The sequence below is a fragment of the Pongo pygmaeus genome, chromosome 8 (genome assembly GCF_028885625.2).
Source record: "Pongo pygmaeus isolate AG05252 chromosome 8, NHGRI_mPonPyg2-v2.0_pri, whole genome shotgun sequence".
In the NCBI taxonomy this organism is placed as follows: domain Eukaryota; kingdom Metazoa; phylum Chordata; class Mammalia; order Primates; family Hominidae; genus Pongo; species Pongo pygmaeus.
Genome location: NC_072381.2, coordinates 137719442 through 137732843, shown reverse-complemented (window position 1 = coordinate 137732843; position 13402 = coordinate 137719442). Strand labels below are relative to the sequence as shown.

The window sequence follows — 13402 nt, the reverse complement described above, 5'->3', positions numbered from 1 at the left end:
GGGCTGCCCTCGGGGACTTGCTGCGGCCGTTGAGGGGTCTCCGCAGTGCTGGCCCGACTGCTCCGAGTCTCCGCGCGCCCCGCAGACTCGCCTCCCAACCCGAGGGCCCGGGCGGCCGCCACCCAGCGCGTCCAGCGGCAGCGTCTTGCTCTCGAAGGCGTCCTCCACGCAGCGGAACACGCAGCCGAGCTTGGGCCGGGCCAGAGGCCTCGCGGGCTCCTGAGGCTGCCGCGCGGTCATGGCAGGAGCGGGCGACAGGATCCGGTCTCGGAGCCTCCTGTAGCGAGGTCTGTGCGGCAGGTGCACTGGGCGGACCTGGCGGCCGCGCCCTCTCCCCGCCTCCTGCAGCCCCGCCGCGTTGCGCGGAGCTGGCGCTGTCCACGTGGCGGGTGCTGAACGCCCCATTCTGGCCCCTGGGTGCTCGCTTAGTCCCGGCCACGCGCGGCTGCTCGCCCTCGGGACACGCTGGGCGCTGGGCGCTGGGAAGGCCGGGCAGGGAGCGCGCACTGGAGAAACCGCTATGGGAATCCCGGCCACATTTCCAGGCCCCTTGGGCCGTCCCACGCCAGACAAGAAGGCCCTGACTCCGAAACCCTGGGCGAGTGTGGAGGGCGCACGGGGGTGGGGTGTACCTGCCCACGCAAGCTGCTGCTGATCTCCCTTAAAGCCGAGTTAGAGGCTCGGGGCGAGACAGGAGTGACGGGGCGATGCTGTCACTCCATCTGTCACTCTACCCAGCTTGCAGCGGCTGAATTTGAACCCTGAGACTTCGGGCCTTTGCGTTGTTACCGCAGTCCGCATTTCAAAGCCAGAGTTTGGACACTGAGTCACCATGACCTCGAGTACTGGCGGGGCCTGAGCCCGCAGAGCTAGGTCCAGCAGCTTCCCACCCCCTCGTCCTCCTCTGGCTCCCCCTCCCCTAAATGATTAATGCAATGTCTGTTACTCACCTGTGTGGGACCGTCCACGGCAAACATCACCAACTGTTCTCATGCACGTGCAGAAGCTCCGTCCCTTTCCTAACTGTCTGATCGCTTCGATGGTTCACCTTTGACCAACAGCCACAGGAGGGAGCCTCCCCGGTGGTCGACCGGAGCCAGGTGCTGCCAGGCACCCGACTGCAGAGCTTGCCCTCCAGGTGATCTCGCAGGTGAGACCTGGGGCTTTCCTCCACAGTGGGCGGAAGGCGCAGACCCCGTTTCTGGTGTGCAAAGGCACTGTTCAGAGAATGAACTCAGAAGTGCAGAAATGGCTCATACGGCTTTCAGTTCAAACTTTAATACCTCTGAGGGGACCTTTAATCGTCTAAGACTTAAAACATTTTTTATTAAAACTGTACAATAATTTACAAATGAGTAAAAAATTCTCTGGTATATATCATAGGAATCACAATACAAAAATATTTGTAAAATCTTGTAGATCACCATACAAACCTATGTTAGGCCTGTGAATACTGCTTAGCACGGAACAGAATGTCACGTGGTTAGAGGGTGACTATGAAGGGAGTGCCTGGGAGAATACACACACTACCCAGCATGCCGCCGTAAGAAAACAGGCCCAGTTAGTTTTTGCATAAATTTACAATAAAGCTTTTTAAAAAATATACAGTAAACAAATATATGATTTGATACCTATATTCACAATATGAGTTTCCTGAGCCTAACCTTAATTCCATTACTGTGATAAAACACACATTCTCTCAGGGTTTCAAGGATGGGATGACGGTGAGTTGGTGAATGCGTCAGTGCCTCCAAACCCACACTTGGGCATCTCTTCTTTTTGACTTCTAGTACCGGTGTTCACAAGCCCTGTAAGGCACTCGGGGTATCCTGAAGGCTACAGATTCTGCGAGGGCAGAGACTTTAAGGAACAGCCATAGTCCTTCTCCAGCTCAAAATGTAGACCATGGGCACAAGGTAAACACCACACTGGTATCAACAAAGGAATCTGCTATTTATGTGGATTTTTACCTTAGACAAACTAAAGTATCTATGTTGTTCTGTGTGTTGAACACAGACTGTGATGATGTTAATACAATATAATGTAAATGCTGATGTCCTAGTTACACAGTAAACATTTCTGGCAACATTTCAGGGTCCTTCCTCTTGCCTTATTAGGGGGTGATGCATTTATACAGACTTCCCCTGTTAGAAGAGCTAGCAGTAAGACAGCCCAAGTACTTGGAGGAAATTCACTCTAGCCCATTGGTTTGGAAAAGAAGGTATAGCCTGCAATTTAGAAATGCACCTTATTTTTAAATACTTGAATTCTGCTGCTGCTCACTGGACCAGGAAGAGTCAGTGATAAATGCTCATATTTACCTTTTTGGGGGCAAAAACCCAGTTCTGAAATGCTGGGTATTGTAATCAGATGTAAAGAAGGTGCCTATGATAGATGAGTGAAAACAATGATATCTAAGGAGAGGAACTGATGCTCCAACTAGATGTGTGCTTTCAGGAATGGGGCAGAGACGCAATGCAGTTTGGATGTTATTCAGCACGTTCCTTGCACCTTCTCCCTTTCCTATATACATACTTTTTACATATAAACAATTACAACTTCATAAGAATTTGGTACATATTTACATGCTTCTCTTTGCTGTATAGTTTGCCTTATTATTACAGAACTGTGATTAAGAGTGTCTGTGGTGGATAGAGGTGTATGAAGTGCTCCAGACATATATACAACAGGCTAAACCATGATGACCCAAATAAACATGAGGGATGTGAATCTGGGAATCTGAGTTTCACTGCACATCTTTAGATCCAAAACAGCTGACCCATGCAGGTACACATTGGGACCATGCCAGGAGCTCTCCCAGAGGAGGAGGCCAGGCTGGCAGGGAGCCAGGTAGAGTTACAACATTTTTCTGGATGCCTGCATCGTAGAGTCCATCGCACTTCAACCCAGAGGTTCACCCATAGCGCCACGGTAGCTTTTATTAACACAAGGCTATTGTGTGCCATTCAGTTCTGAGTATAATAAATGTACCAAGAAGATGCAGTCGTTAAAATGAGACAAAACTATGCACAGAGGACTAAACAAGATTTCAGACTTGAGACGCAAACCCCGAGGTCAGGCTCAGCTAGAGACATTGAACTGGCCCAGTATCTTGCTGAGTAAATCAGGAACTGTGGCTTGAATGACAACAGAAACGGATGGGTCTTTCTTGGACAAATGCTGATTAATAGTGCATTTTCCAGCAGAAATCCTGCAGCCACCAAAGAAAAAGCATATCTGTCTGATACTATTAGCTTTTCCCCGATTTCAACCTAGGGAGCCATGCCTGGTCTGCAGCCACTGTGTCATCTGCCCCAAAGTCAGACATTTCTTCTGACACAAATATAAAATGAACCTAATACTTCCAGACAACCCGGTCCTCCCTACAGCAGCTGAGTCGCTTCTTTTATACAATGCTGCATGTAACATTCACACCTGGCTGCACATCTAACTGCCTCCACTTCTAGGTGCCTCAAAATGGCTAAATCCCACGAATTGCTCTTCTGGTTGAGTGAAAACATGCACAAACACATGCATGTGCACACAGGTGAGTGCACACACACCTCCTGTCAATTCAGCTCTGAGAGCAATACTTAGACCACCAAGGGTGGGAGGACACAGAAGTTCCATCTGCAGCCAGTCAGGCTCCATCCACAGACTGGACGAAGCTCCCGGGCTGCGGCCTGGGTCTCCCAGCAGGAATGGAAATCACACCTAATGTTGCCTTCACCAATGCACTGCTTCCTCTCTGAAAAAGAGTGGAGAAAACGCCGTTTAGTGCGACGACCTGGGGAACGTGGGCACCACAGGTCAGCACTCAAGGCAGTTGGGGCCTTGACCAGGCACTGGCTCTGCACAGGGTGGTCATTGAGCCAATGGCAGGCACTGCCCTCACGGGTCCAGCACGAGCTACAGCGCCACGTCCTGAGCCTCCAGCCCAGGAGACGCACCCGGCACCCACCGAAGGCCACACTCTCAGGATGATGAGTTCATGCTCCCCACAAAGCCCGTACAAAAGTGACCTTGGATCTTTCTCACCATGTCTGGGCCAGCGGCCCGGTTTCTACCCAACTTCCCTCATTACTTAAAAGTGGGCCTCTACTAGGTTCAAAATTTTTATTACCTTTCAATTTTTTAATGTTTTTGAAAAAGTTATGAAGGATCTGCTTTTCACAAGGGCGGTCCCCAGATCAGTCCCTGGGGCACGGCAGCATCGGGTGGGAGGCCGCGTGGGCTGAGGGGCGGGAGCGAGGGCATGCTGGGACAGAGGCAGAGGGCCCGGCAGTAGAGACACCATGGTTTTCTAATCTAGGAGAGGTCTGAAAAGCTTTTTGGTTTTTGATTTTTTAACCTAACTTCTAAGTAAGAAGATATTACCTCAAACAGAATGAAAAATAAATTGTAGTCAAATGACACATACATGTTTACTTCTTCCTGTATTAAGCGTTACAGTTGAAATCTCTGCTGCAGTTAACATAGTACCTTATTCTTTGTGCCTTTAATCAGGTTCATTTCTAAATAGGCTGTCCTGGAACCATCGATCTCTAGAACGTACAGGAGGAAGGGGACCTGCCAGTCCAGCCCTCATATTTTACAGAGGGAAAAGGTGAAGTCCCATGTAAAACAGGGATTTCCCTCGGTGACACTTCCAGGCTGAGCAGGGCCGGGGATCTGGACACCTATCCAGAAACGCTCCCACCCCATCAGTGCCTCTCTGAATTATGTGATCAACTGCCTGGGGTATGAACTAGGCACATGCAAATAGAGAACAGAGGTCTTGTTGAAAATATTATACTGAATTTTAAAAACTCACTCCCCAAATTGAAGGAACAAGACCACAGCATTTGGTTTCCTGTGGTCACTCGATCCCTCTCCAGAGCCAGCTGCTGCTCTCCATTGTCAACACACTCCACTCACTGCCCTATTTCCAGAACAGAAGACTTTCTGCCCCATCCGTGGCCGCAACATACCACTCACACAGACACGCAATGCACAATACACATACCTGAACATGCGCTAATACACATACCTGCACATGCGTGTACACACAATACACTACACATACATGCCCACACAATATGCACACATGCACTGTACGTGTACACACAATGCAAAATACACATACATGCACATGCAATGCACAACACACATACACATATGTGCACATGCCCAAAGACACCACTCACATACAGCACACACTTGCACACAATATATACACACATGCATACACAACACACCACTCACAGCACATGCATGCATACACACTACACACACACAAACACACACACACACACACACACACACACAGAGTTCTGCTTCCAGGTGTGCAGTCTTCCCAAATCCCTTCCGCCCCACCCTGTCTGTTCTGTCTCTTCTAGGGGATGTGGTCTTCTCCCTCCCACCCTCCCTCCCCTTTCTGGCCACTGTCCCTCACAGTCAGCTGAGGACCTCATCCAAACCAGAGCCATGTCGGGTACAGGACAGGTGGGAGGTGGCCACCTATGGGTCTGGCCTTGGTCTCTGTGGCTCCATGGGGCTCCTCAATGCCCCCATGCAAGCTCTGGCACCCCAAAGTCCTCACTCAAGAGTGTCTCCGTGGACAGGCCTGAGGCTGCTAGCTGCAGAAGCACCTGCTTGCAAGGGTGGCCATTGGCTGGCGTCTGGGAACTTGACTTCGAAGCATTCCTTTAGTGAGGAGGTTCCTGCCTAGACTGTTTGTGCAAACAATGTGATTCACGGCAAACGCTGGCCTTTCTTTTGAGGGCCTAGCATGTTAGTGGGCAGGGGGCGCACAACTGAGTAGCCCCCAAATCAAAACCATGAATTTTGGGACTTAGCTGGAATTCCCTGAGCAGAAACACTGCATACGTGGGGCTGTGTTTTGCTGCTGGAGGGAGTGTGTGCCCCGTGTGCACCTCGCAGGGGGAAAGAGCATGGGAGGGGAGAGCGCACAGGAAGTCTGCTCACAGGCCTCTCCAGGCTGTGCCTGTGAACTCTTCCCTTGCAGATCCAGCCATGCCTCCTGATTATAGGGCTGCGATAATGGTGTGGCTGTGCCATGGTGTGGCTGTTGTGGTGTGACCCTGCCGTGGTGTGGCCCTGCCGTGGTGTAACCCTGCCGTGGTGTGGCCCTGCCGTGGTGTGGCCCTGCCGTGGTGTAACCCTGCCGTGGTGTGGCCCTGCCGTGGTGTGGCCCTGCCGTGGTGTAACCCTGCCGTGGTGTGGCCCTGCCGTGGTGTGGCCCTGCCGTGGTGTAACCCTGCCGTGGTGTGGCCCTGCCGTGGTGTGGCCCTGCTGTGGTGTGACTGTGTGCTGAGTCCTGTGAATCCTAGTGATTCCCCAGGCATGCAGGTGGTCTCGGGGACCCCCAGAACATCTGCTTCCACTGTTGCCTGGAAGTGTGGGGGGTGGAGGGAACATGGGGCTGCGAATTGCCTTCAGGGAGCGCGTTCTTTTACGTACTTGGCTATTCACATGGCAAATATTTACGTGAGTGTATCAGTGCCACAGCAAGGGTTCCACGGGAGAAACCCAGACAATCCTCATCCCAAGAGCTCCCAGTTCTCAGGGAGGAGGCAGGAAAGTGCTGCTCAGGTGGCTGAGCTTCGAGTGACAGGAGAGAGCTAGGATGTGGGGAGCTCAGGCATGGTGCAGGTGGAGCCCCAACCAGCTCAGAGCCCGGGGAGCCCAAAAGTCCCGTCGACAAATACAGCCCCATGGCCGTGCATGATGCTGGGGGAGGATGAGCACCAGAGGGCCCCTGCCCTTCACACTGGAGGGGAAAGCCTGGGTAATTGGCTGTGCATGATGCTGGGGGAGGATGAGCATCGAGGGCCCCTGCCCTTCACGCTGGAGGGGAAAGCCTGGGTAATTTTATCTTAGGCTGCAACGAGGATAGCTGATGAAGTGTAGGAACAAGTTGACAACCACAATCATGAACTTGGCTCATTGGACAGTGCCAAGGGCGGCAGCAGGGACAGGAGATGGCAGCATGCTTGGGGCACCACCCAGGGCTGACACAGGGCATTTCGCATTTCCACAGGTCGGGGCCCCCAGCCCCACGGGCACGAAGGCACCAGAACCTCGCTAAAAGCCACAGGGCAGAACCCTCATCAATAACACCATGGGTACCACGTGCAGACGGAGTCATACATATGGATCAGGAAACAGCATTCTGATTGATGTCAAAACAGAGCCCGAGGAATAGGCCCCTGCCGTCTGTGTGTGTGCTGGAAATTTCCACTGGGATCTCAACTGTTTGGAAACATAACACAGTTGGCAAGGAAGACAAGAACCTTCCTGGGGTCCAGAACTCTGCCTGCTTCAGAATCAACAGATGATGAATGCCACTGGAAGACTCGGGACCTACAGCCTCAGTTTCCAAAAATGTGCATGAGACAAGCAACCCCAGGGTTCTCACACAGGGTGAGCTGCTTGGGAGGGGGTGAGACCCTGCAGTCTGGATCCTTGCTCTTCCCCAACACTGCCCCACAAATACACAGATTCCCAGCTGATAGGACATGGAGCGAGGGCTGAGCACAGGACCTTTCTCCATATGTTCTTTTGTCTGAGAAACTTCAGCCAAAGATTTTCAAACCAAACAGAAACAAATGGCAACCACTAACTCTGCTCACAGTCAAGGTATTTTTTTCTTGAAGCTCTGATTTGGGGAAAATATGAAATAGGCCTTACCCAGACACAGGCTTTGCCTCTTCCTCCTCTACCCACTTCATGGGGTCTCTCTCAACCCTACAGAGGGGACCAGTGCTGTTATCAACTCCCTGTCTGCCCAGGGCCGCCTCTGAGGTCATCCTCTCCCCAGCCACCAGGGAGGAGCCCCATGTGGCTCACACAGATGCTGGGATGGTCCTACCATCCTGGGACAGTCCTCAGGCACATGGTGCTCTGCTCTGGGTCACCCTCCTACTGATTTTGGCTCTACAGCTCCCTAATAAATAATAAAGGCAGAAGCCACTTTGATGGTGCAGGTGGCAGGTGGGACAGTGAAGTGGGTGCACAGGAGCAGGTGCACACACACAAGCAAATGCACACACACTAGCAAATGCACAGTGTGCACACACACACACACACTACCCAGGGCACAGGAGCAGGTGCACACACACCATGACCAAAGGCGGTATGCACACACACACACACACACACAACCAAATGCACAGCATGCACACACACCCGTGCACACTACCCAGGGCACAGGAGCAAGTGTATACACACCACGGCCAAATGCACAGTGTGCACACACACATGCACACTACCTAGGGCAAAGGAGCAGGTGCGCACACACCACGACCAAATGCACAGTGTGCACACACACATGCACACTACCTAGGGCACGGGAGCAAGTGTATACACACCATGACCAAATGCACAGTGTGCACACACACACGCACACTACCCAGGGCACAGAAGCAAGTGTATACACACCACGGCCAAATGCACAGTGTGCACACACACATGCACACTACCCAGGGCACAGGAGCAGGTGTGCACACACCACGACCAAATGCGGTGTGGACACACACACGCACACTACCCAGGGCACAGGAGCAGGTGCGCACACACCACGATCAAATGCAGTGTGGACACACACACGCACACTACCCAGGGCACAGGAGCAGGTGTGCACACACCACGACCAAATGTGCAGTGTGCACACACACCCGTGCACACTACCCAGGGCACAGGAGCAAGTGTATATACACCACGACCAAATGCACAGTGTGCACACACACACTACCCAGGGCACAGGAGCAAGTGTATATACACCACGACCAAATGCAGTGTTCACCCACACACGCACACTACCCAGGGCACCGGAGCAGGTGTATACACACCACGACCAAATGCACAGTGTGCACACACACGCACACTACCCAGGACACAGGAGCAAGTGTATACACACCACGACCAAATGCACAGTGTGTGCACTCCCCCCACATGCTGGCATGTGTGCACACACCCGTGCGCACACTTTCTGCCTGTTCTCCATGGGTTCCTGGTTTCATTTTCTATCTAGTGGTGGCAGCTGTTCTCACAGGCCTCCACAGCGATGCCCAGCTACCCTTTCTGAAATCAGCTTCTCTAATAATGCCATCCCTTATTAACGGCCCCATGGCCAGGCTAGTAAAAGGATCCATTATTGCTTTAACCAAGATGGTTGCATTATAGATTGCAAGACAGCTGGCCCGCAGGCTGTAAGCTGCTGGCTGAAAAGAATAAATTAGACAATAGAGCAATAAAGCGGGGAGGGGGACTCATGGTTTCAAGTCGGTTGTTCAGTTTCTGAGATTTTGTGCAAATCACCCAGTAACATTTGAGAAACATCTTTGCCCTTGGTAAAAACAGAAAGATTCTAAACAAAGAGCAAAGAGAAATAGCTCCAAAGCCAATAGGAACCGGAAAAGAGGTTGGCATCATCTCCCAAAGTTGAAGATTCCAACTCCTAATGTGACCCAGGAGTAGTCGCAGCACCAGCACATCAGGAGACTCCACAGGAATGTTCAAGAAGCAGCAATCATAACAAGCAGAAGCCTGGAAATAACCAAAGGTCCACCAGAGGGGAGGTAAAGCCCCAGCATGAGGTCGCAGATTGGAGGGTGCACATGGCTGAATCCCTGCAGAGTGATTCCAAGCACAAAACACCCAAAAGATGCCTGTTAACAAAGATTTCAAACACAATTAAAGAGTCTGCCTTTTGGAAACGTGTCTGCCATCGTGATGGTATAGTGGTTAGTACTCTGCGTTGTGGAAATATGTCTGCTACAAAGCACTGTGCAAAGCCCTCATGGGGAGGGGATGGGATGGGCCACAAAGTCAGAGGTCAGTGTTTGTTTTGGGTGGCAGAGCCACAGATGTAACAATGAAGGGACAAAATGAGCAAGCAGGCTGCTGCAGACCAGCAGCAACAGCAAGGCACACACCAGCACCAGGACCAAGGCCATGCCGTGCACCAAGAAACACGAGGATGACGCTGTGCTGAGGATGAGGGGACCAGGCAGGAGCTGCTAGCAGGGACCCTCCCGCTAGTTCTGCCATGCAAATGCAACGTGACCCCATGGCTGCCTGTGAGCTGGAGGCTGCACGGGAGCTGCTTCTGCCATCAGACAAACACACGGCTGAGCCCAGGGCGGAGCCCCTCCCCGTTCCCTCTTGGGGCTGGAGCCCTGGCTGATGAAGCTGCCCTAATGGGCAGTTGCTGGGGGGCAGATCCTGCAGGGAGCATGGTGGGGCACCTGGAAGACTCCACCCCCTGATCGGGATCTGGCAGCCTCTGCTTCCAAGAGAGACAGGCAGTGCCTGGGCAGTACTCAGGGAGGGGCGCTTCCCCCAGCTCAGCAACTGCCCTGGGAGGGGACAGCCCCAAAGGACTAATTATTCACACTTGGGTGAGCTGTTTCTAAACACCTCACCTTTTATTTCTCTTTTTTTTTCTTTAACAATATAGATAAATTCAGTAAGAAAACAATTTCACTGAGCTACGATGCAGAGCATTACACATTTCTTTTAAGTGAAGCTTCCTGCTCCATCATGCACGATGGCCATGAACTGTGGATACATCCTGAACAGAGGCAGCCTTTTAAAATCCCTGGATTTTAAGATGACCAAACAGACATCATCTCCAGCAGCAGCATGGAGGGGGCAGTCTGTGACCCAGCTCAGAAGAGCAGGGCTGCTCATTGGCATTCAGGTGCCTGCTCTGCAGAAGCTGTAAATCTGAACCTGCTGACAGTTAATCAACACACCTCGAGCTTCCAGACCCTGAGTTGGCACAGGCCCAGGCCTAGAGATCCAGCCCACCCTGGGGTCAAATGGGGACCAGACACGCTGGCTCTGCCAGCTCAAGGGACCCCATCAGCATCCCTGCTTTCCCATCTTGCAGTGGCAGAGTAAGGTGGACACCCCAGCCAGGATGGCACTTACCACAGAGCCAAGCAGAAGGGACTTTAATAACAAAAAGGAGGAGTTATTGACCATGGGGTGGACATTCACATGCAAAAAAAATGAACTTCAATCCATACTGAGCCCCAGATGCAAAAGTTAACTCAAAGTGAATCACAGGTGTTTTAAATTTAAGACATAAAACCACAGATTCTAGAAGGAAATGGGAGAAAATATTTGTGACTTTGAGTTAGGCAAGGTTTTCTTAGTTCTAAAATCAAAAACCACACTTCATTTTTTTAAAGTAGATAAATTAGACTTCATCAAAATTAAGAATTTCTGCTCTTTAAATGACACTCAAGGGAATGAAAAGACGAAAGACAGACTGGAAGAAATACTTTTCAGTGGTGTATCTGATAATAGCACATATCCACAACAGACGAAGAACCTCTCAAAACTCAGGAATAACAAAGCAAACAACCCAATTCAAAAATGGGCAAATGATCTGAACAGATGTTTCACCAAAGAAGGTATATGGATGGAAAATCAACACAAAAAAAAGATGCTCAACATCATTAGTCAGTAGTGAAATGCAAATGAAACCCCAAATAAGATGCCACTCCCCCTCTATTGGAAGGGACCGAATAAGGAGAACCAGCCTAACCTGTGAAGACGTTGCGTGTGGGACAATGGAAACCCTCCCAGCGCTGGTGGAAGTGCAAAATGGAACAGCCACTCCGGACAACAGTTACTTATTGCACTCACCATGTAATCCAGCAGACCCAATCCTAGGTATTTACCCAAGAGAAAGGAAGACTTGCTTTCATGAAAAAACCTGTCACACATTACAACAGTTTTGTTCATATTTGCCCCAAACCGGAAACCACCCTGAGGTCCTTCAACAAGACCCTGGTGCACTGTGGTCCTTTCACCCGAGGGGATTCCGCTTGGGAACAGAAGGAAAACCCAGAGCCCACGGAGCCCACGGAGCACAAGGAACCTCATGTGGGTTTTGCTGAACATAAACACAGCCAGATCCCCAAAGCTGCGCTATGTGACTCTATTTACCAGATGTGGAAGTGGCAAAACTGACACAATGAGAAACAGGTCACGGCTGCCAGGAAGGGGCCACTGCACAGGCAGCAGGAGGCAGCTCGGGGATGGGACAGTCTGTGTTGGGGCTGGGTTGGTGGATGCACGTGCTGTGCATGGGCCACAACCCAGAAAGCCATCTCAGACACACCACACACACCACAAACACCACACCACAGACACACTACACACACCCCACCATGAACATACCACAGGCCGCCACACACCACCACAAGCATACCACAGTCCATTGTATACATGTAAATTTTTTCAAAGAGTCAATATGTGAAGAAACATAAATGAAATACCAGCTGTACAAAGGCACCTGGCTGCATTGCAAATGAGCAGCCCTAGGGAGGGTGGGTAAGAAGAGACCCCACCTGAGTTGCTTGGAAAACAGTGTTGTGTGTGGATACCACGAGGCTGGGGGAAAAGGAACTGTGCTCCAGCTGGGGCATCTGTTTCCTAGAGGGTCTGGGTTAGCAATCTTGAGGCAACATGGGTGTATGCCAGGGCTGAACAGATGAGCAGGTACATCGCAGACAGCAAGTACCAAGTATCTGCTACTGCCAATGTTACAAACAAGGAGGAGAGGACGGCTGGGAAGAACCACGCACCATTGGCCTGGAATCCGAGGCATCACTAAGAACTTGTGGTTTTGTAACAGCATTAGATAGATAAGTAGGTAGATGATGAGACAGAGGGGGAAGAAGAGGGAGGGACAGAGAGGGAAGGAGAGGGAGAGAGAGAGAGGGAAGGAGAGGGAGAGAGAGAGAGGGAAGGAGAGAGAGGGAAGGAGAGAGAGGGAAGGAGAGGGAGAGAGAGAGGGAAGGAGAGGGAGAGAGAGAGGGAACGAGAGGGAGAGAGAGAGGGAAGGAGAGGGAGAGAGAGGGGGAAGGAGAGGGAGAGAGGGAGGGAAGGAGAGGGAGAGAGAGAGAGGGAAGGAGAGGGAGAGAGAGAGAGGGAAGGAGAGAGGGAGAGGGAGAGGGAGAGGGAGAGAGGGAAGGAGAGGGGGAGGGGGAGGGGGAGGGAGAGAGTGAAGGAGAAGGAAAGAGTGAAGGAGAGGGGGAGGGGGAGAGAGAGAGGGAGAGGGAGGGAGAGGGAGGGAGAGGGAGGGGGAGAGGGAGGGAGAGGGAGGGGGAGAGGGAGGGGGAGAGGGAGGGGGAGAGGGAGAGGGAGGGAGAGGGAGGGGGAGAGGGAGGGGGAGAGGGAGGGGGAGGGGGAGAGGGAGGGAGAGGGAGAGGGAGAGGGAGAGGGAGGGAGAGGGAGGGAGAGGGAGGGAGAGGGAGAGGGAGGGAGAGGGAGGGAGAGGGAGGGAGAGGGAGAGGGAGGGAGAGGGAGGGAGAGAGGGAGGGAGGGAAGGAGAGGGAGAGAGAGAGGGAAGGAGAGGGAGAGGGAAGGAGAGGGGGAGGGA

At 52.0% G+C, this 13402-nt stretch overlaps 2 protein-coding genes across 8 annotated transcripts in view; one reads left to right on the top strand and one right to left on the bottom strand.

Moving 5' to 3' along the window:
- Nucleotides 1–460: 460 nt before the first annotated feature.
- On the top strand, nucleotides 461–11443 carry LOC129006141 (histidine-rich protein PFHRP-II-like). Its single transcript, XM_054435507.2, has 4 exons — nucleotides 461–1150; nucleotides 1791–1916; nucleotides 4507–4606; nucleotides 7043–11443. Exon 4 carries the CDS (start codon nucleotides 7980–7982, stop codon nucleotides 9120–9122), a length of 1143 nt encoding a protein of 380 aa, XP_054291482.1. The 5' UTR covers nucleotides 461–1150; nucleotides 1791–1916; nucleotides 4507–4606; nucleotides 7043–7979; the 3' UTR covers nucleotides 9123–11443.
- Nucleotides 1297–13402, bottom strand: part of JAKMIP3 (Janus kinase and microtubule interacting protein 3) — a 158901-nt gene continuing 146795 nt past the window's right edge. For all 7 annotated transcript variants that reach the window (XM_054435496.2, XM_054435494.2, XM_054435497.2 and 4 more), the window contains one exon: nucleotides 1297–3748. The gene's annotated coding sequence lies outside the window, so the exon portion shown is untranslated. The remainder of the gene's footprint in view (nucleotides 3749–13402) is intronic.